The 20,165-nt window shown below is 45.8% G+C and overlaps 1 protein-coding gene across 5 annotated transcripts in view; it reads left to right on the top strand.

Moving 5' to 3' along the window:
* The window catches only part of RUNX1 (RUNX family transcription factor 1), a 175,724-nt gene that overhangs the window by 139,301 nt on the left and 16,258 nt on the right, over window positions 1–20,165 (top strand). For 3 of the 5 annotated variants that reach the window (XM_054839967.1, XM_054839956.1, XM_054839976.1), the window contains one exon: window positions 494–685. The exons of the other annotated variants lie outside the window; for them this stretch is intronic. In XM_054839967.1, the coding sequence (XP_054695942.1) occupies window positions 494–685 (192 nt within the window). The remainder of the gene's footprint in view (window positions 1–493; window positions 686–20,165) is intronic. 5 annotated transcript variants of the gene reach the window in all.

The raw sequence follows: 20,165 nt of genomic DNA, 5'->3' as shown, positions 1-20,165 counted from the left end.
CCAAAAATGGGATTTGTTTGGGTTTGTTATTTTATAGCCCTATAGCACTTGTCTAATTAGAGTACCTTATGACAATCTGGGATTCAATTTTTGAGGAGTTATTCCAGTGCAGGTTTAGCACAGGGGCCGCTCAATGTTTCCTCCTTTTCTGCCTCCCTGCAGACAGCCCTCCCTTTAGAAGCGCCTCCTGGCCCGGTGCGAGGTGTGAGGCGGCACTGCAACTGCCAGTGCATCTGGTTCTTCACACTAGGCCACGTCTCAGGCTGCCCCACAATGCGGTTACGATGCATGACTTGCTTGTGTCTCCTGTTCCTGCAGAGAGGTGGTTTCAGTTTAATTTCAGACAGCCGCTAGCTGGTTAGGCACTTTGCCAGTAGATGAGGGGGTAAAAAAAAAAAAAAAAGAAAAAATTTTTTTTTAAAAAGAAAATGAGTCAACAGACCTCATGTATCAGTGAGATTTTCTGATCTTTTTCCCCCCCCTCCCACAATAGGACATCGTCAGAAAATAGATGAGCAGACAAAGCCCGGGAGCTTGTCCTTTTCAGAGCGCCTGAGTGAACTGGAGCAGTTGCGTCGTACGGCCATGAGGGTCAGCCCACACCACCCAGCCCCCACACCCAACCCACGAGCCTCCTTGAACCACACCACTGCTTTTAACCCTCAGCCTCAGAGTCAGATTCAGGGTAAGTACCTGAAATCCTCCCCCCGCTCGCCCACCTCCACCCCGCCAGCCTGCGGAGCGTGGGGGCTCACAGGCGCTGCCCCTCATCCCTCCATCTCTTCTGGACTCTCCTTGGCCGCCTTTAAGGAGTGAGAGTGAAAGGAGGGGCTTCCTAACATATGTCTGTATTTCTAAAGACCTGACAGATTTTAAGGGGTCTGTACTGTCTTGTCTTCCCAGTGTCAGCACAGCTCATGGTGTTTGTTAACCTCACCTATGCTAGAACTGTGATACCTTGAAAGTCGTTGTTTTCCTGCAAAGATGCATTATGCCAGGCCTTTTTCTATGGGTAGGTGTGCATTCATAAATCACGTTGTGTGCTTGAATGAGAGAGGAATACCGTCAGCACCTCGCTTTGACATTTCCCAGGAAGGCAGTATCAAAGAAAGCCTTGGCAAAGTGCTTTGTCCCCTGAAGACAACCTCTTAGTGCTAAGACGTTAATATGGGCAGGCTGGTTTGAGCGTATTTCCGTGGTTGGTGGTTATCCAGTGGGTTTTATTTGAACGAAAACGTGCAAAACGGTGACTCAGGAGCCTGATTGCCTCTGAGGCTCAGACTCGGATGATGCCAATGAAACCAAGTCATCTAGCTTGACATCTTGTTTACCACTGCTAAAGCTGAGCCTGTCCCTTCTAAAACAAACTCTGTCCCTGGGGTCGGCTGGGACTGGGTGAGTAGTGAATCAGGTCGCTAAACCGTCAGCTGATACGTGTTCTGCAAAACGCGTACCAAAATGCAGATTCATAGTGAGATGTACCTAATGGAGTTTTCCTCTAATCTTCCAGGCAGAATGAAACGGCCTTAGTCGAGCTTCTCTGCTGGGGTTTTGGGGACAAATAGTTACCGCGAATTGGAATAAGTTCTTTTTTCGGCATTTATTTTTAAAACCAGGGTACTCTTTGTTGCATGCAGAAAAGGTTATCGCTTACCTAAGGCAAACGGTTGTTGCATCATTTTATTCCTAGGGTTAGAGAGGTCTTTGACTTAGTGAAATCTCTTGCAAATCTGCCGCTGACTTCGCTGTGAGCAGAAGCAGGCATTTTTGAGAAGCATGGGAAATAAATCAACACATTGCCACGGGCCGTGCTGTAGATAGAGGTGGGCAAAAAAGACAGTTGGAAGGACCACACAGCTCCTTGCCTCCCTGGAGCCATGCCAGGTCAGCTCAGGCAAAGGATCCAGCCCTGCACCTCTCCCAGCCCCTGGAATCAGTTTTTCTGATTTGCAGAGCAAACCACGTTGGGTGTCTCCTGCGCACAGCTCTGTTCCTATAAAAGAAAACGCACGTATTATTATGGCTACTCAGCAGCCAGCGGCTACGTGGGTGGAGGTATCGGTCGCAGACTTGCATTCTTCAGCTTCTTGGGAACACTATATGCTTACCAGAGTATCGGGTTTAACGTCAAGTATCCCTCTTCCCTGGTTCCCTGTGAAAGTCCCTCGCTTGTACGACTTCAGAGTGATAGGCTTTTCACGCTCGGCCAGGGACTCAGCTGCTCTCTCCAGAAATAGTTTTAGTACGTTGCTCTGCTTTGCTCTTTGCAAACAAGATTTTAATGCATTTCACCTGTGGACGTAGCTCAGAAAACGATAGCAATCGAACTGCTCACGTTTCCTTACTGATATCCTCCTCTTCACCTATCGGGCTGCTTTCTCACCGTTCCCCTTCCCCTCTGCCTCTGAAACGTGTGCGTTATCCATTGAGCAACTTGTTGAGGCTTGCAGTCGCTATCAGTAAAATAAGCCCCAAACCGAAGCCTCCCTCATTCGGGACTGTCTCTGCTGCAGGCGCCTTTTAATTTCTAGGGCTCGTCTTTTCAGGGTCACGCTATCACAGCGGGGGAAAAGAGCTAGGGTGGGAAGGAGCTCCAGCACCATCATTTTGTCCTCGGTGTTTAAAGTATGATTGGTTTTCGGCTGATCTCCTGCATGACCTCTAGGGAGATGGGATATTTAATTTTTTCCCTATTTTTAATACACAGCGCTACATTTCAGAGCACAGTCCTCCAAAAACAACACGCATCCAACTTGCTCCATAGTATTGCTATACTTATCTGCACATCTTTGCATCCTGAAACGCTTCTGTTGAAACTCTCTTATTGAAGAGAGCACAGAGTGCTTTTTATGTAGGCAAAAAATAAGGCATAAAACCCCATACATCGCTAACTTCTAAGTAGTAGCATTAAACTTGACTTTAAGTCACACCAGTATGAATCACAGGCTACTTCTCTATTCATCCAAGTCCAATTATCTTTTTTTAAACAACAAAACTAACTCAAAATAGACATCTCAGACTAGTTCTTGGATTTAAAGGGGCAGGTTGCCATGCCACTAAATCACTGTTTATTTGTTGAGGTTTTAATCTATAAAAGGATTGAGGTTAATTTTAACTTCCTATTTTACCAAGTCTTGAATTTGAGCATAAAGCTGCTTGTGTCATGGATACAAGTCCAAGCAAGTTAAGAGACCATAAATTGCTATAATCGAGTTTTATGCTTCTTTCATATCACAAGGAGGGAGAAAGTACACCTGTTCATTTGAAAGATCTAACCATAGCCAATTCACAGACCAAAGGGGAACAGGAGGGGAGAAAAATCTTCCACCACATCACACATGGTTTAAGTTGAAAGATTACTTTGTGCCAGTACCAAGCGTATAATGTCAAAGGATTTGACCTACACTCACAGAGTAAAGATATTCAGTTAAAGCTCCAAACCTGGCCAACGCTTCAACCTTAACTCACCCCTTCCTGTGGACAGAGGGGAAAAGAAAATAGACAGAGCCACGTGAGCTGTGCTGGGGTGTTGTTCAGGAAAGTTTAGGTAAGACCCTTGACAAGCATTTAAGTTTATATATACAATAACTATAAATATATCTATCTATATGTTACGGTTGAGTTCCTTCTAACACCAGCCTGAACCAGATACTAAATACATAATTACTAATTTTACACTGGTTAATGTTAACCAGAGGAGGTAGATCTGTAATTCAAGAGTTTTACAGAAATATGAATTTATATGGTTCCTGTTTTACGGTATAATTTTTTTCAGGGTCAACAGAAATATTTTCAATGTGTAAGTCATCAGACCAAGAAGGTATTCTTTTGGAGGCATTAATGTTGAGTTAATAAATTGCATAAATAAATTTCTAACTAGTAGGGTTAGGAATATCATCCAAAAACATATGCACTTAAATAACTTCAATATTTTTTTTTCCGAATTAGCCCAAACAATGTTTCCAACTGGTGACTTATTAATTAGCCATAGGTTAAAAAAAAAAAAAAAAAAAGCAGCTATTTCTCCTGTCTAGGGAAAACAAATAATCATTGTAATTACTTTAAGCTACATGCTTCTGGTTCTTTTTACGCTTTTATAGCCTTAAAAATACCTGAGTTTGCTCGCTTGTTTTTTTTTTTTCCTTTTTTTTAAATTTTGAAACCTTATATGTTAAGTTTCAGCTGGGACCACACTTTTATGACCAAGCCTAAAACCCCTAGAAACAAGAGTCTGTAATAAAATTGCTGACAGATCTTTAAGCGAAGCAGCAGAATTAGCACCGATAGCAACGCAAGAGAGATCATTTAAAGACCAACTCTTTGAATTAGCAAGAAACATAATGACCGAGAGATTATTTTGTTACAAGCCAGCCTTTTGTCTTCCTCCAGGTGCAATACGCTTTGTTTAAGAGACATTTCAAGGTCCTTGCTATCGTAATCTCGTTCCACCAAAAACAGCCCAAGTTTATCAGGGTTCCCATGAACCGGTGAAACACAGGAGTAGAGTCAAGGGCGGCATTTAAGCCCAGGGAATTAAAATGGCTTTGTTCCTACTATGGCCATATCCTGCCCCATTTTTAATATTACCACTTTTAAATCAGCTTAATAGGCCGTAGGTTAATAGACTGAGAAGCGTTCGCAGAGCAGCGTTTCAGAGCCGGCTTCGAAGGGGCTGTCCTTCTGCCTCCGCTGTTTGCTGCTGCAAAATGCAGTTTTCAGGCACTTTCGAGAATCCAGATTGACATGCTCGTAGCTCCCTGCAAAAACAGACAAACAGGCTGTCAACATCAGGGACCCGCCAACTATTTCCATTGTGCAATACGCTAAATGCCAATATTTTTATGTTCTCTATGGACACGTCTGCATCTCCCCATCTTTCCTTAAACCAGCGCGCTTGCAGAGCAAGTCCATGGCACTTTAACGGCGTATCATCCTGTTTCTACTCGATTAACCACCTGACCTCTCCATCCCAAAATACACTCCCCGGCATGTCGAGCGAGTGCCGCCTGAGCTTGGCACCCTTCCTATCGGCACCGCTCCTGCCTCCCCCGGGCTGGCAGAGGAGCAGGGGCTGAGTCGCGCCAGCGTGTCGGCCGGCAGCGCGGGCAGCGTGGGCAGTGCGGGCAGCACAGGAGCTGGCAGCGGGTACGTCATTTCCAATCAGCGCGGCTGGGGCTGCCAAGCTCCCTGGCTCCGGCGCTTCTCCTGGATGTGGGGGAGCCCTCCTCCCCAGTCCCACAGTACAGTTTCCCTGCCACGAGCCAGGTCACCTACGTTTTGCGAGTGACCGGGGAGATCCCCTTTGATGAAGCTCCCCTCCGTCGCCCATCTCCTGGGGCAGGTGGCCAACGTGGCAAACGTGTGCCGGCAGCCCGCTTTGGGTGAGAGGGAGAGATGCTTTTTCTCCTCTCCCCTCATTTCAACGCCAGTAGTCACCAAATAGCTCCTGCCTGGGGAAAAGACAGGAGGTGAAGCTGTCCTGGTGGCATGGACCCAGAGCGCCACAGCCACCAGGAAGTTGCAGGAAGTTTGTTGAAATTGTAATGTTTTCCCAAAATATTTTGCAAACCAAATCTGTTTAGCTGGAAGGTTTCCAACTGGCTCTATCAAAAGGGAAATTTTATAGAGAGAAAAATTCCTTTTAACTGAAAGTACAACATGTTTCTTTCATTCATAGTTATTGCTCAGCACATAATACTTTTATATAATGCCATGAGTAACCTCAGCAGTTTTTCTTTTTAAGGGGTACAGTGTCATTAGCAGTAGACTCACCCTGCTATCTATTTATTGTGTCATAAACCAGCTTGCATCCGAAGAGATGAGCACATGAGCACGTGAACTGGATTAGTATACACAAAACAATTCTTTCATTCAGTCTAATAGAAGTCCACTCTGGGGAAAAAAATCACTCCTTTTTCACACCCCCTACTAACAAATATATATATAAACCTCCTGTTTAAGGGTGTCTGAATCCATCCTGCAGCTCTGTAGGCACAGGTGCTCCCATTTTTGTCCAGACTTACATCAACCACACTGGCGCATGTCTGAGGAAGTTTGATCTAAAGCATAAACTAAAAGGCAGCAGCAGCAATGTGACTCTTGCCATCTGCAGAAGCATAAAAGTAAGTTGTGCAGCATTTCTGGCCAAGTGAGACTTCTCATTTTGCTGTGAAACTAATGTCCTCCATATTCGTATCTTGGAGAATGTTTGTGAGAATATAGTGTATAGACTAGAAAATATCAGTCTGGTAAAGATATAGACAAGATGCGCATAATATAATATAGTGTCCATTTTTTCTTGGCTCCAGCTCTCCACATCATTTTTTACTCAGTCATTTCATCCCATGTGGAAATAGGCTCCTTACAGCAAGAGGCATGTCTTCCATTTGATTTGTAAAGTTCGTAACACCATTTGGGTGCCCTCCAAATGCTAATTTTGACAGGGATAAAATTTTGTTACTGTGACACATTATCTCTGCCAAGACTTTGCTTATCTGCAGGGCTGGTTGTGCTGTGACACACGAGAGGGGTGGTAATGCACAGCAGCAGCCCAGGAACGAGAACGGTCCCAGGGAATCCCATCCGTCCAGCATTAGAAATCTCCTCTCTTCCCTCCTTCCCTGTCAGGAGCAAGCCAGAAGTTTTGCCATTTTGAGATAATATAGGTGGGATACTGTATTAATAGCAATATAGAAATTTTTAGAAAAAACTCCTCCGAGGTCCAGATGAAGTAATGGTTATCATGCATTGAAAAACAATTAATTCAAGTGGCAGCCAGTGAAAGGGGGGCGGTTAGTATGACAAGAGGAATAAAAACCTTACTTTAAAAAAGAGGTTAGCACAGGCGGGTTTATTCAGCGTGCCGAAACAGAGGCCGAGAGGGAAGATAATTACAGTCAATAAACACAGCAGAGAGGTTCAACATCCGGGAGGGAGGAGAAGCATTTGCGCCGAAGGACAGTGTTGGCTCGAGAACAAGTGGTTATGCTGTAAACTGACCATCAATGAATTTAGGCTGGAAATTAGAAGATGATTCCTAGGTATCAGAGCAGCCCTGGCAGCCTTCCAGGGGGCTATTAGAGACAGAAAGACGTAATTCAAGATGGATCTTGCTATGTTATGTAAGTGCAGAACACAAGATGTGGCTGGGCTGCAGGGCCCAGGAGATGCTCTCCGGGCCCATATTTTCTTCCATTCGATCAATTTTCCACACCTGTGGCTTCACTGAGGCAAAACAAAGGACGTTTCATTCTCCGAGACAGGCAGGAGGAGGCTCAGGGATCCTCTCAACTCTTTGCTCTGCCGGATCTCAGTGACAAGACAAAACCTCTGCCCGCAGACTTCCAGCGCACTCCTTACTCCCTCTTGGACCGCTACAAATCCCACCTGGGATGCAGGCTCAGCCACCTCTCCAGTGCCGGCGCCGGAGACCTCACGCTTTGCCTGCTAAGGGGAAGACTTTTCCCATTTGAGGGTGGCAGGAATCCTTCCTGCTGTCCCCTCCGTGCACCTTGAGGATTCATCCCCTTCAGCCACAGATTTGTGCCTCCTCTGTCGGTTCCCACTCGGGGCAGAGCGAGGTGAGGAAGCCAGTTCCTCAACACCTGCCCGCGTGTCGCAGGCAGCACGCCCAGCTCCGGGGCATAAGCCTTGCTCAAGAACCTCCCCTGCCTCCTCACATCCAGCTCTAGGAAAAAAAAAAAAAGGACTTGAAATTGTTCAGCTTTTTCATCAACTTAAGGCATTAATGGAAAGAGTTATGTAATGGTGTTTAATCCAGAAGATTTCCAAGTGTCGATATATTTAAAAGATACCAATCTTCATATTCCAATTGCCTGGCATTTCCTGAGATTAAAAAAGCAGTAGATAAGGCAACAAATATGTTCTCAGTCCCTGAGTAACATCTCCACTTATACAAATTTTCCTTCTGTTTTTTTTTTCTCCTTTTGTCCTCCACATGGAGCATCCTAAATGATGACTTTAATTAAAGAAAAGGAAATCTTGGTTTTAAAGCAGAAATCAAGAAGTTTCGAGATCTGTATTTTCTTCTAAGTTTTATCAAAGTCATTCTGCGTATCTTTCGGCAAGCTATTTAGAGTTCAACTTTTCACAGAGTATTTAGGAAATCTTAGCAGACCAGGAAGGTGCCTTAGCAAGATTTTTGATAGCAAGCACCTAAGCCACAGAGAAATCAGTGACAGCTATGGAGATGCCTTTGGAAATTCCTCTAGCTGTCTAGCTGAATCTTTAGGCGGCTATAAAATTTGGCAGCTAGTGCCCAGACACAGTTCTATTTGTCATTAATCAGTCCATGTCTTTTACCACATGAGAACAACACTGAGCTGATGGATACTGCTAAGGGAAACAGAGCTTGCAGGTAGGGACAAGTATCCCTGGTTCAGTTTTTAACTTGCACGGCAATCCTCTCTGGTTTGTTTTGGTTTGTCATCTTCAACTCAGTATGCCAAAGTCTCTTCTCTGTTATGTCACTGCAAAAGTGGAGCTGCTGTCAGAGCAGGAATGGAGGAATCTTGTGCCTGCATTGATGCCACCAGTCCAGCGTTAGTGCTCTCGGTGGTCACTGATGGCCACAGAAAAGAGCGAATTACTCGGGCTCGCTCCTTGCTCCTTTAGCTCTCTCGTGGTACGGCGGTGCTGGGGTCACCCCTCCGAGGTGGACCCTCTGCCTGCTCTTCTCTCCTTCTCATTTCTGGAGCAACTGGGAAGGCTCAGCATCTTTCAGGATGGCAGCTTCAATGCACCGTACCTCAGGGGACATTTCTATCTCCTGTTGAGATTATGTGGGTCACTGGGCTCTCTTACTTTTCCATGGAAACACCCTATTCTGGCTCACCGCTTCTCTTGCCCAGTGCCAAATCTCACCTATGGCATCAGTGTGCTGGAGATGTCTGAAGAAAACATCTCTGCCTGCCCCAGAGGCAGGTGCTCCCACCGTCCTGAACTTCGGACAACAACACGTGGCCATGTGTTCGATAGCGTTTCAGCGTTACAGGCAGCTACTCCTTGTTTTTTGAGTTATTCCTCACTGGCCCTTGAAGCATATTCTTGGCCTTTGAATAGCCCAATTGTGAGGAAGATTAAAAGCCCTGATTGCAAAACTCCAGTAAATAAAATCTCTCTTAGTTCTTTACTGACAAACCCAGTTTCTTTCCATAGCATTCTCCTCTTTAATCCCCTCTTGGCAGAACATGACATGTTTTGATACCAGAGCTCAAATTACCTTCCATGGTAAATAAAACAAACAAAAAATAAATAAGAGCTCCTTACCCTAAAAACAAACACCCACTGAAACGAGCTTATTATTCAGCTGATGCTGCCCATGTGCCAGAAGATACCACTTTGATTTTGTAATTGAATGTATTCTTTTCCCTCAAATACTGAATTGAGCCTCTCCAAACTTGAAATGCTGAGGGGCTAGAGCTGAGCAACCACAGACACACGTACTATTTGCCATCTAGAAAACAAAGGAGGAGGAAATGAGGAGACTAGCACACAAGTTAGTATTCAAATGTTTGTTTCTGAGGTGAAAACACCACCTCAGCCTACAGAGCTCGCATGCTCTGGGTTGGTGCAGACAGCTAGATTTGGATGGAGCGAAATCAACCCCTCTGGCTCCACAGGAGGCTGCGGCGGCTGCCTGTGCTCGTAGCAGCCAAGGGGCTTTGCATTCAGGAGGACTGGCACAGTCTCTGCTTTCTTCACCAGCGGGATTTATCCGTGGGGCGGGGGGCTCTGTTCGAAGCATCAAGTGCAGACATGCCCTCGTCTCTTCCGCTGCCATGCCTTTAACAAGATGTTGCATCAAGCAGATCTTCTCTAATGATCCCACGTGGTTAGAAGGTTCACAGGGCTTCTTTTACATGACTGAGTACACGGTACACCCTTAGCAAACTGATTTATAAGTTTTCCCTGTGTATTCAGTATATTATGACCCCTATAAATGGAGATTGTTCACATGCAAAGAACAATGGACTTGGATGTGCTCGGTAAAACAATCAATTATGTGGGGAAATGCACGTTATATAGTCAAATAGACAATCGTCTCCGTCTGACCATTTTCATTCTATTTATACACCTCTTCACTTAAAAGCATTGAAAAACAAAAGCATAGGAAATAGATCCATTAAAAATTGTGGGTTTGCTGTCAAAGTCGGCTTGATTTCCAACAGTAAAGGCCTCAGTCTCTTTCTGAGGTTCACTTGGTTTATCTGTGTTGGGCAAGATACTCAGTTCTGAGAGCTTCCAGGTTTTGGTGCTCAACTCCAGGCACTTTCAAGGAGCCTCGATATCTGCAGAAAGAGATGTTTTGAATGTCTTTGATTAGATATCCAAAAATGGAACTGGATTACTAGGCACACTTTAGAACATAAACCATTGTAGTTTGCATCCTCTGCATTTTTAAATAATTACAATTATCAGAGCTTGTAGATATGACTTGACGAGTTTAGGTTCCCTTAGCTTCTGGCAGATCAAATTCAGGTGATCATTACCAACAAAAGACAATGAAACCAAAAATCCTTTGCATAGCAGTGAGTTATATATTCACTGCTTTATTCATTGACAAGTTTCCAGCATCCAGAGAAGTTACTGTAAACTGCTACATCCTTTGGCCTGTAAGAAAGACAACGTTTTGTCAGAAGCAATTCTTTGTTTTACTAGCGTGGTGATAATTCACAGCTAGCTGAGCAAGTGTAGCGTTTATGATAATTTCAGTTCTCATTGCAAAAGGTTGCTGAAGTACATTTAATTTTAAAAATCCCAAGTCCAAACAGTGATTCTCATTCTGCAGTAAAGCATGTGAATAATTGCTCAAAAGAATAGTGTCTCAGATATCCTTAAGATCTATATATACATGAGCAATTTTACATGCAAAACCATTTGCAAATTGGAACTCAGTATTAATTAGTTCACGGGGGAAGGTATCCACCAGAAAACAGTGCTGCTCTGCCATACATTGTAAAAGTGTACACTTGTGTTAGCTTGAAAAGGAACCACACAAAAGGGAGGGAGGCACTGCAAGTGAGTGTAAACCAAGATTTGCCAACTAATGCTCACCTAGATACAAACAGATTGCTAGCATATTGTCATTTTTACCCCTCCTCTGCAAATACTTTTTTGAAAAGCTCTCTTTCAGCTTCCTTCAGCTTTTAAGCACACACCTGGGTGCTTGTGCCAGGCTCTAGTGCTGATGGCGGCACTCCCCAGCCTCCACCCTCGCCACCCCTCTCCTGTTGCCCAGCCAGCGCCTAAGCCCCGCGGGTGGACGGGGCAGGGGAGCAGCCTGGGACCTGCAGGAGCTGGCCCTGGCCCCGGGAAGCCTCCCGCCGGTCCCTCTTCCGCTCGGCAAGGGACCGTGAGTGCTGCCCGCCTGTGTTACGAAATGCAAGAGCCCCTTGTGCTCCCCGAGAACGGGGGAGCTGGAGAAGAGCTTGCAGCTGAGATCAAGGGCAGCTAGAGCCGAGCTGCCGGGGCGTAGGGAGAAACCAGGTGGAGCATGGCTCGCCAGATGCCTCGGGCACGGTGGAGGGCCCAGCCATCACCAGTCCATCTGTGGGTCCACCCACGGGTGACCGAGCCCAGGGTGGCGGGGTGCCACAAGGGATGTGTCCCTGCACCTGCCAGAGCCTGGGGGAGGAGCGGGAGGCCACCGGCACTGCCCGCTCTTGCCCTCACCGGGGTGACTAACGCGGTCAGATGTAGAGCAGGGACTAGGTTGAAGCAGGTGAGAGAAGTAAAGGCAGAGAGCAGAGAGTGTGAAAACAGGTTTTCCTGGAAAAGTGAAGGAAATATATCCATGGAAAAAAAAAAAAAAAGAAAAACAGCTGTGCTAATTCTTGTGCTTGTTTGATCATGTTCAGAGCCTCCTAAACTCCCATGGAAGGGAACGGTTTTGTTTCATGAGGGTGGTGCATACTGAGTGCATGTCCATGTGATTTTTGTATTTGTACATTAAACATTTCCCCAAGATGTAATTCCTTCCCTCCCGCACTTGGAAGAAAGTGACTTTACAAGAAGGACTGCCTCCAAACAGCAAGCAAAGGAGGGTTGTTGGGGCAAGATAGGGCACATGTAAATGTGTCTGAGCTAGCTGCTCCACCCAGTCTCTCATCTTTATATGAAGAAGAAAAAAAAAAATGTTTCCAATAACTGAAAGAGGCAAGGTCTGATCTGCACAGACGGTCTGCAGGCATCTGCCCAAGAAGCTGACGGTTGGCTGGTACATCCTCATCTGATTTATGTTGTGTGTGTGTTAAGCCTTAAATTGTTGAGTCTCTGGCTGGCTGCAGTGGTATTACTGGATGGTTGGTGTATGTTTTCAGCTCACAGAGCTGGCTCTGATACTGGGGTTGTTGGCGCTGAATCAATTCCAATCTCACACCTGTCTGAGACAATGAAGGCCTTGTTGCACACATCTCCACCAAAGGCTGTCATACAACTTATTTTTCACATTTGAAGAAGAAGAAAAAAAAAATAAAGGGAGGACTGAGGAAATGCTGTCTCCTCACAAGACACGTTCCCCACGCCTTGATGCAGCATGCCCCTCTTTTCTTTATGGGAAAATGTATTTACAAAACAAAGCCAGTGGAGTGCTTATGGAAAATATAGCTAAATCCTGGCAGTTAAATGTGACTAAGGCTCAATCTCCAGGGACTTATTCTGTAGGACCTGGTGGATTCAGCTCGGGAGATAGGCACCTAGTTTGTCGGACTCTTACTGGAAAGTTTACCTCCAGCTGGGTTAGCTCCATTAATAGCTTCTTAGCAGTGTGCCTAGCACCTGTGCCATTTACCTCGCATTTTAGGACCGTTTCTTGAGATCTCAGAGGTTGTGAAAGGTGCTGGGCTTAGATGCCAGCATGGCTGAGATCCTCTGCTTCCCAGCACTGAAGCAGCTCAGCCTGGGCGGAGGATCAGCCTGGCTCCAGACACCATTCACTCCCGAGTTGAGGGCAGGAGTCTGATCTTTGTCTTGGTCGTCCATCTCAGCCCTTGTGGGCTCCCTTCATCCACTCTTCCTCCTCCAGTTCTGTTGCTCAGATGTCTTAGATGTACCTCCTCTGGAAACTGTATTGTTGGCTATTTCTTTCAAAGTGTTGAGTCAAAATGAAGTCAGATTTGTTTTCTAGCTCTGTTCTGCTCAGGTCATACTTCTGGTCCTAAATTGGAGCCTTTTCTTGCCTTTTCTGTTGCACCCTTCTTCCCGCTGAGGGTGAGTGGCAGAGGAAGGCAGGGGCTGTAGACCTGTCCCATACCCATGTTTTTTCCATATACAATGTTAATGGCAATTTTTCACCAACTCAGACAGGAGGCATGTGGCTGAGCATTTTCTTGGAGTGAGATTTCACTCCCTACTGCTGAAACAGCCTGAAAATGCAGCGTGACCTTCCAGGCTCTCCCCACATACCTGTTTGCCATGTATCAGCAAAGGCTAACTGAGTCTGCAGAACTGCTGCGGTGCTGTTAGTGACTGGGTCCACCTGGCCAGGTGAAAGACTGGTTCTGCAGTTCAGCGGCTTTCCCATGTCCTTTTCCTACACTTTCTAGCCCGATCCCCTCCATTTTTGCCAGCGCCATCGCTGGTTGCATCGTCGGAGCTGTGCAGATGGGAGTGAGTAGATGGAGGGCTGGGCAGGAGGAACGGCGTGAAATGCAACAACAGCGTTGTGTTCTCGTTCCTCCTCATCTAGACTCTTACTGGAGTCTTCGTTCTTTGCCCCAAAACACCTCTCGAGGAAGGAAGTAGGAAGGAAAAAAGGAGAGCGTGAGGCACTGCAACCCTGCTCGTATCCTGTGAGTTTTGAAAAGTGCAGAATTAGACCAAAAGCCAGCTCTTCAGCCAGCGTAAGTTGGCCTTGCTCTACTAACTGGGCCAGCTGAGGATCTGCCCTTGCGCCTTGTCGGGGTGGTCTTCAGCGTAAAAATAAATGATTAACTATGTAATGAGTGAATATAAAGACAGATGGTAAAGTATACTTCTGTTGGTACTTGCATGCCTTTGTTTAAGAATACAGAAAAAGGCCCTGCGGTGATGAAATGCAGACGGGAGCGTGATGTTATCTTGCACCTATAAACCTTGCTCTGAGTCCACTGGTGGCCACTATCCAGAACTGCTGAGTTCAGACACACTGGCTTGTACTCAGTAGAAATGGCGCTTTCAGTCTTCAGTAAACAGCATTTTTGCCACAGGGCCCAAATCCTTCAAACATTTGCCTAGGTAATTGTCTGATTTTGCCTTCTAGTGTCTCATCATCAGCTTATCTGTAAGTTCAGACTGGCTAAATGAGCATGTGAGGATGGGGGAAGAGCTGCTGGAGGATGGGGGAATAAACCAGTTCATGTTTAATTCACTGGCAGGAGAGACTAATGTGAGTGCAGCTAAGCGATCATTTTAGGATCACGTTGGGGAAAAAATGAGTAATACAGCATATTAATTTAAACAGATTAAAGACCTGCAGAAATAAATGAAGGGGGGGGGTTTTGTGTTGTTTTTCCAGCAGTCCCAAAATATCAACAACTGCAAAACAACAACAGCAAATATATAATTTCTGGTTGGATTGAAATGAATTGTTTCAAAATGTTGCCAATTTTTAAAATTGTGAAAATGTAGACATAAAAAATATTTCAATTAGGGCAATTTCTGATGCTGGGGTATTTTTCCCTGACCAAGCCAACAATCTATAACCTACAATAACCTTGTTTCTTGCCATCGCATTGGATTTTCACATTAAATGTAAATGCCTTGTTTGGTCTTACTCTTACTTAAATAATTATTTACTATTTGCTTACATGTCACGATTATGTTTAGCTTTGAGATAGTTTCTTAAATGGGAAAAAGTTCCTTTTGCTTATAAAGATGACTTGTGATCGTGCTCTCCAAGCCATGGTTGTCTAAAACTGCTCAGTTCAGCACATTCAGTGGAGTTTAGCTGTGTTTAGCTAAGTTTCTAAAAAGTTTTTGATGTGTCAGTGTTTCATAGGTTCATAACTGCTAACAAAGAACAATAATTTTACATATTTCTGAGCAGACAGGCTAGTCGCAGGGTGTAATTTGAAAAGAGGTTACAGAAAACTGGACTTTTCAAGCTGTTCAGAAGTGTTGAGTATATTAAAGGTTAATTTTTAAGATGTTTAATACAGAAAGTGAAACAAAACTCTTACTTGTATAAAGCACCAGACATTTCCTAGTCCAAAAAGAAATCTTCTTCAACCTGGCAACACAAGAGCTGTTTGTTGGTTAATACTGGGAATTACTTTATTTCTTCCACACTGGGAGATTTTGCAACATTTGAGATGTGTTGACACTTCTTTTCTATACTGGATTACAATTTTCCTTCAACGCTCTTATTCCTTACTCCACCCATTCTGGTAGCACTTACCTGCACACAAACCAGAAATTACGATTGGGATGTAGGTACACAAAATTTGGGGCCGCAGCACCCTCTTCCGAGCAGCCTGGTTGTCCCGGGTCCCCCTGCAGGAAGAGCTCCAGGAGAAGGGGCAGGAGAGTACAGGAGTTGGGGCACCGGCAGGGTCCCCCCAGGTCTGCACTGATGGGTGGCACAGGGGTATCGTCCCTGTCCGGGGCAGACCCTTCCCCGACCGCCCTGATGGAGAGCGTGTGTCCAGGGCATTGCTGGCTGAGCCCTGCGTGTTCAAAGCTCTGCGCCTGCTTGTTCAGGGGTCTCGTTTTTGGCACCTTGCTTTGGAAGGACCACCGAGGGCCTTCAGCCCTGCAACAGCTTCTGTGCGTGTTGATTTGCTCAGCTTCTGCTTGGCATCTTCAGTAGCACTACAGAGAGAACTTTTAACTTCAAAGCTTGTGCTGCCTGTATCTTTTTGCCCTTCAGATTTAGACCCAGCTTGCTCTGAAATCAATCAGCATAACGTTTAAATATGGCCAGCAGAGTGAACGCACAAGCTGAGCTGGACCTAGGGCATGTCTTGAGCATGCCTGCTCCCGCAACTGTGGCAAAGGGTTGAAGAAGGGGATGAGTCTTTACCTTCCTTTTAATCTTTCTTCCTCTGGCTGTACTCCTCCGGCCTCTCTGATTCAGGGGGGAGCCGGGGAGACGTCCTGCTGCCACCCGCCGGTGCCATAGGTCGGGTGGAATCGGTGATGGCCGCAGCGCAGCAGGATGCTGCATTCCTCGGCTACACAGCAAGTGCCAAGGGATGTCGTAAAGGAAGCAAAGCATTTCTTAAATGGTTATTTTAAATGTATTTCTGGACTGAATGCCCCTGACAAGCCAGTGAGTTGGGGCTTTCAGCACATACTTCTGGGCTTGACTCATTTTCCATTTCGGTTTTGCAGATCTCCTCAAAACCAGCTTGACAGTTTGGAGGAGCAGATCTTTTGATAGTTTTCAATAGGTCCATTTTTGTTTAGTACTATAATGAGCAACAGTTTCTTAGTCATCTCCTTTTTCAAAAAATCCATGCATCGTTCTAAGTCAAACTGACTTTACAAATATACGTTCACATGAAGAAGACCTTACTTCACCTTGTAAATCAAAGCTGCACTCTGGAGAGAGATTTCGTACCACTGGGCTCAGTATCATTTTTCTCAAGGTGACCTCAGTTGTTAAAGTATGAAGGTTGTATTTGATATGTCACTTACTTTCTCTAAGTCAATAAAATGAACCAGTGTGTCTTTAGATCATCAGAGATCTGCTTATTACCAAAAGTTGTTTTAATTCTGATTTGTGTTGGAATTTAAAAGAATCCAAGCAGATTTCATTTGCCATCCTGAATAAGGGTTTGGAGGGTGATACTCCGCTGTGTGTGCAGACTGCCCCTAGATGAATTCTACTTTATTAGTTTATAGGCTTTCTTCTGAGCACTTGGGATGAGATCATGAAAGTGTAAATGGCTGTTATCTTCAAAGGCCTCTTTTATACTGACAAAACTCCACCTTACCGACTCGTATTAATAATCTATTGCAATCCTCATTAGTTCACATCAAGGTCAGTGTTTTGTGGTGGATAAAATGACTGTAAACTCCAGGGAGTAAGTTTTTTCTTCCACTACTTTCATGTTGAAAATGAGAAGGGAGCACTGAAAGCGTAAAAGAAGAGATTGACAAGGACTTTTTGTTTATCTGTAGGCTAAAGAACTTTAATATGGAGTAATTAGTTCACATCATCAGGAGCAACCTGTAAGATACCTGAGGCCACGCTGTAGTCATTCCTTTATCACCATGTCTCCCAGTAGACTGCAGAGACTTCCTCATTCAACTCTGCTCCTTTTTTCATGGCATTGGTTTTCCAGTGGGAATAATTCACCCAAGGAACTTTCAGCCTCATACTTAATTGTCTTGAAATGTAGACACAAAGCTAGGAAATGTTTCACTGTGACATAAGCTCATGACTGCCTTTTTGAACACCCGAAGGCAGAGTCCCGCTCAGGCAATGGCTCTGGGGCTGGGCACCAGGGCATCAGCAATCCCCTCCCAGGACCAGCAGGCTCAGGTCCAGCCCACAGGCACGGAGGGTATTGCCCTGGAGAGGAAGGTGCAGGTAATCCTGTGCCGGCAAATAGTGACTCAATGTGACTTCCAGGTCCTGGCCTAGGAGATCTCTCTCCACTTCCTTTGGTCTTGCTCCACCCCATGAAAGAGAAACTTTGGAGGTGTAACCAGGCTGGGATTCATTTCACCTAACTTTAGACATCCGTGTTTTGTGTGTCTCCGTCTGACACAGTCATCTGGTATCTTTGCGATCGGAGAGAGAAACAGCTGTTCGTCGGGAGTGATTCACCCGCCTGGCTTGGCTTGGATGTCTCCCTTAGGATGAAATGACTTGCACCCCACAAGTGTCTGTTTTACCCTGTTGGCAATAAAGTCTAGAGTCTAGACAAGTAGCTCAGAGGTAGACACCTACATTGTAGATCTCTCAGGTGGGATGAATCCTCCCCGAAGAGCAAGGACACCAGGAGACAGCCTAACACTTTATACACAATTAACAAGCTAGTTCTGCGTCTGTGTTTCCAGGGCATGGCATACCTGCCCAAGGCAGGCTGAAGGCAGCTGCTCTCACCAGCAGCAGGATAGTGAGATGGGCTAATTGACCTGCTTCTCAGTGAGCATTGTACCCCATCTGAGCCCGACGCTTCAGGTATATTGCTTTCAGGATGTGAGCTAACCAGCACAAAGTGGATACATCTCCCCCAAGCTGTTTTTACAGGTGAACTTTCCCTGCCAGGTTGACATCAGGTAATTCGCGTGTGCTCTGACTCAGCCAAGCGCTGAGCTCTGTGCCCTGAGTGCTCTGCTGAACTGAAGCCTTGCTTTCTGCATGCATCAGTTCTCCGTCTGCTAAAACGAGGACTGCAATAATGCCCTTCCTCAGGGGGCAGTGTGAGGATCAAGGAATTAATTAGCTGGGAGGCATTCATGTAGCTAGAGCGGTTCAGGGAAAGGCAAAGAGGAGAGCAGTAGCTGGGACCTAGAGCCGCAGAAGGGAAAGGCTGGGGAGGGGACAGGTGGGACAGGAACGGAGGTGCTCTGGTGTCTGGCAGGGTTTGTCACACGGGCTGTGACAGCAGGTCAGGGGAAGCTGCCACAGTCCCTGTGCGATTCCCCTCCAGACTCACAGAGATGTGATTTCTAGGTGCGGATTTAGTGAGATGGATAAGGGAGCAGTAACTGCCCCAGTAGGTCCCACCCCCGGTCCCTGTGCAGGACACCACAGGTCGTACGCCCTCCCAGCAGCAGCACAACAACCTGCTCTCTCTCTAGCGCCTCTGAAGCTAAAGGAAACCACAGTGCTATGCAGCAAGTAGACGAGTACATATGTGTGTACACGTATGTATGCACACGTACACATGTGTACATGCTTGTACTGGCATCCTTCCGCCCAAGCCACGGCTGAGTACAACAGGACAAAGGGTGAAGTCTGCTCGCCGCCGACATCCGCGTGGTATCTGTCCCTGATTTCCTCACTGTTTCAGTTTGTGCTTTAGCGGTACGCTGAGAGATAGGGGAGAACACCGCAGCGGCATCGAGTCTGGCAGCATGTCTCCTCCAGGGGAGCCAAAAGAGTGGAAGGTCAAGGTTGAATTCTTTTCCTTCATTCCTTGTTGATGCGGGGAGGGAGGGAAGAGGAGGACGGGTGGTGGAATGGAGTCTTCCTCTTGAACAAATAACTGCAGCTCTCCAGGGTGACTAATACCTCTGAAGACAAAGAACAATGCATCCTTAATTTGCAAAACTCAGTTTTCCAACTTCTGCGTGTCACTGGCACCCAGAGACTTTGCAGTTTGCCCATAATGCCATCATGTTCTTCAAAGCAGCAGTGACGCCAGCCCAGAAGGAGTGTGCTTACTCAGGAGGAGAGATGGTTTATATTTCATTTGAGCAGCTTATGTACCAACCTGCTAGGGCAGCACATACGTTGATTGTGAAATCAGAGTTTTCACAGTTCAGTATTTGGAGCTGTCTGCACTTCCTGATGGTGCCACTATCTTCTGGCAACAAGACAGCAATGAGACCTGAGAGGTTTTTTTAGGGGACCCCTACCCCACAGCCAGTTGCCATTGCTAAAATGCTGCTTGTTTCTTTATGGTGCATTGTGCATATACGGTTCTCCTAGGCTAGGCAGCTCATTCAGGCAGCTTTACACTTGAAGGAATACACACTTCTCCTCCTTCCATCCCCCGAATATACACAGCTAGAACAGGTGCTTTCTCCTGCTGCCTTTGGTGTCATCTTCAGGTATCTTACTGTCATTGGAGCACTGGCTTTCTTGACATGGACATGAAGAGAGTGAAGAAAATTCAAACAAACCATTAGGATGCACTCATTTGTTTTTCTGCCTTCCCTGCCATCTATTTATAAAGAAAAGCTAGCAAAAAATCTTCATATAAGACTTCCAGTCTTTCACTACATTCCGCACTGGAAGAGTGATATCCTCAAAGGCGCTGACAGATTTGCATCATTTTTGTCCTCAAGACCCTTTCTAGTGCAGCACTGAAAAGAAGCGAGCTAACGGAGAAGATGAGTTGTGGGTAGATGGTACACAGAAACTGAATGAAAAGCACTGAACGAACAGTAGAAATGGTGCTCTGCACCCCAGCACCTCATCACACCACTCCTTGTCTGTGGTTTTCCATAGTCTTTACTAGACGCTGGATCCTTCTCAGGGGCTG

This window comes from Grus americana, chromosome 1 (genome assembly GCF_028858705.1).
Source record: "Grus americana isolate bGruAme1 chromosome 1, bGruAme1.mat, whole genome shotgun sequence".
In the NCBI taxonomy this organism is placed as follows: domain Eukaryota; kingdom Metazoa; phylum Chordata; class Aves; order Gruiformes; family Gruidae; genus Grus; species Grus americana.
Note: the sequence above shows the minus strand (reverse complement) of the source record. Positions and strands in the feature narration are given on the sequence as shown.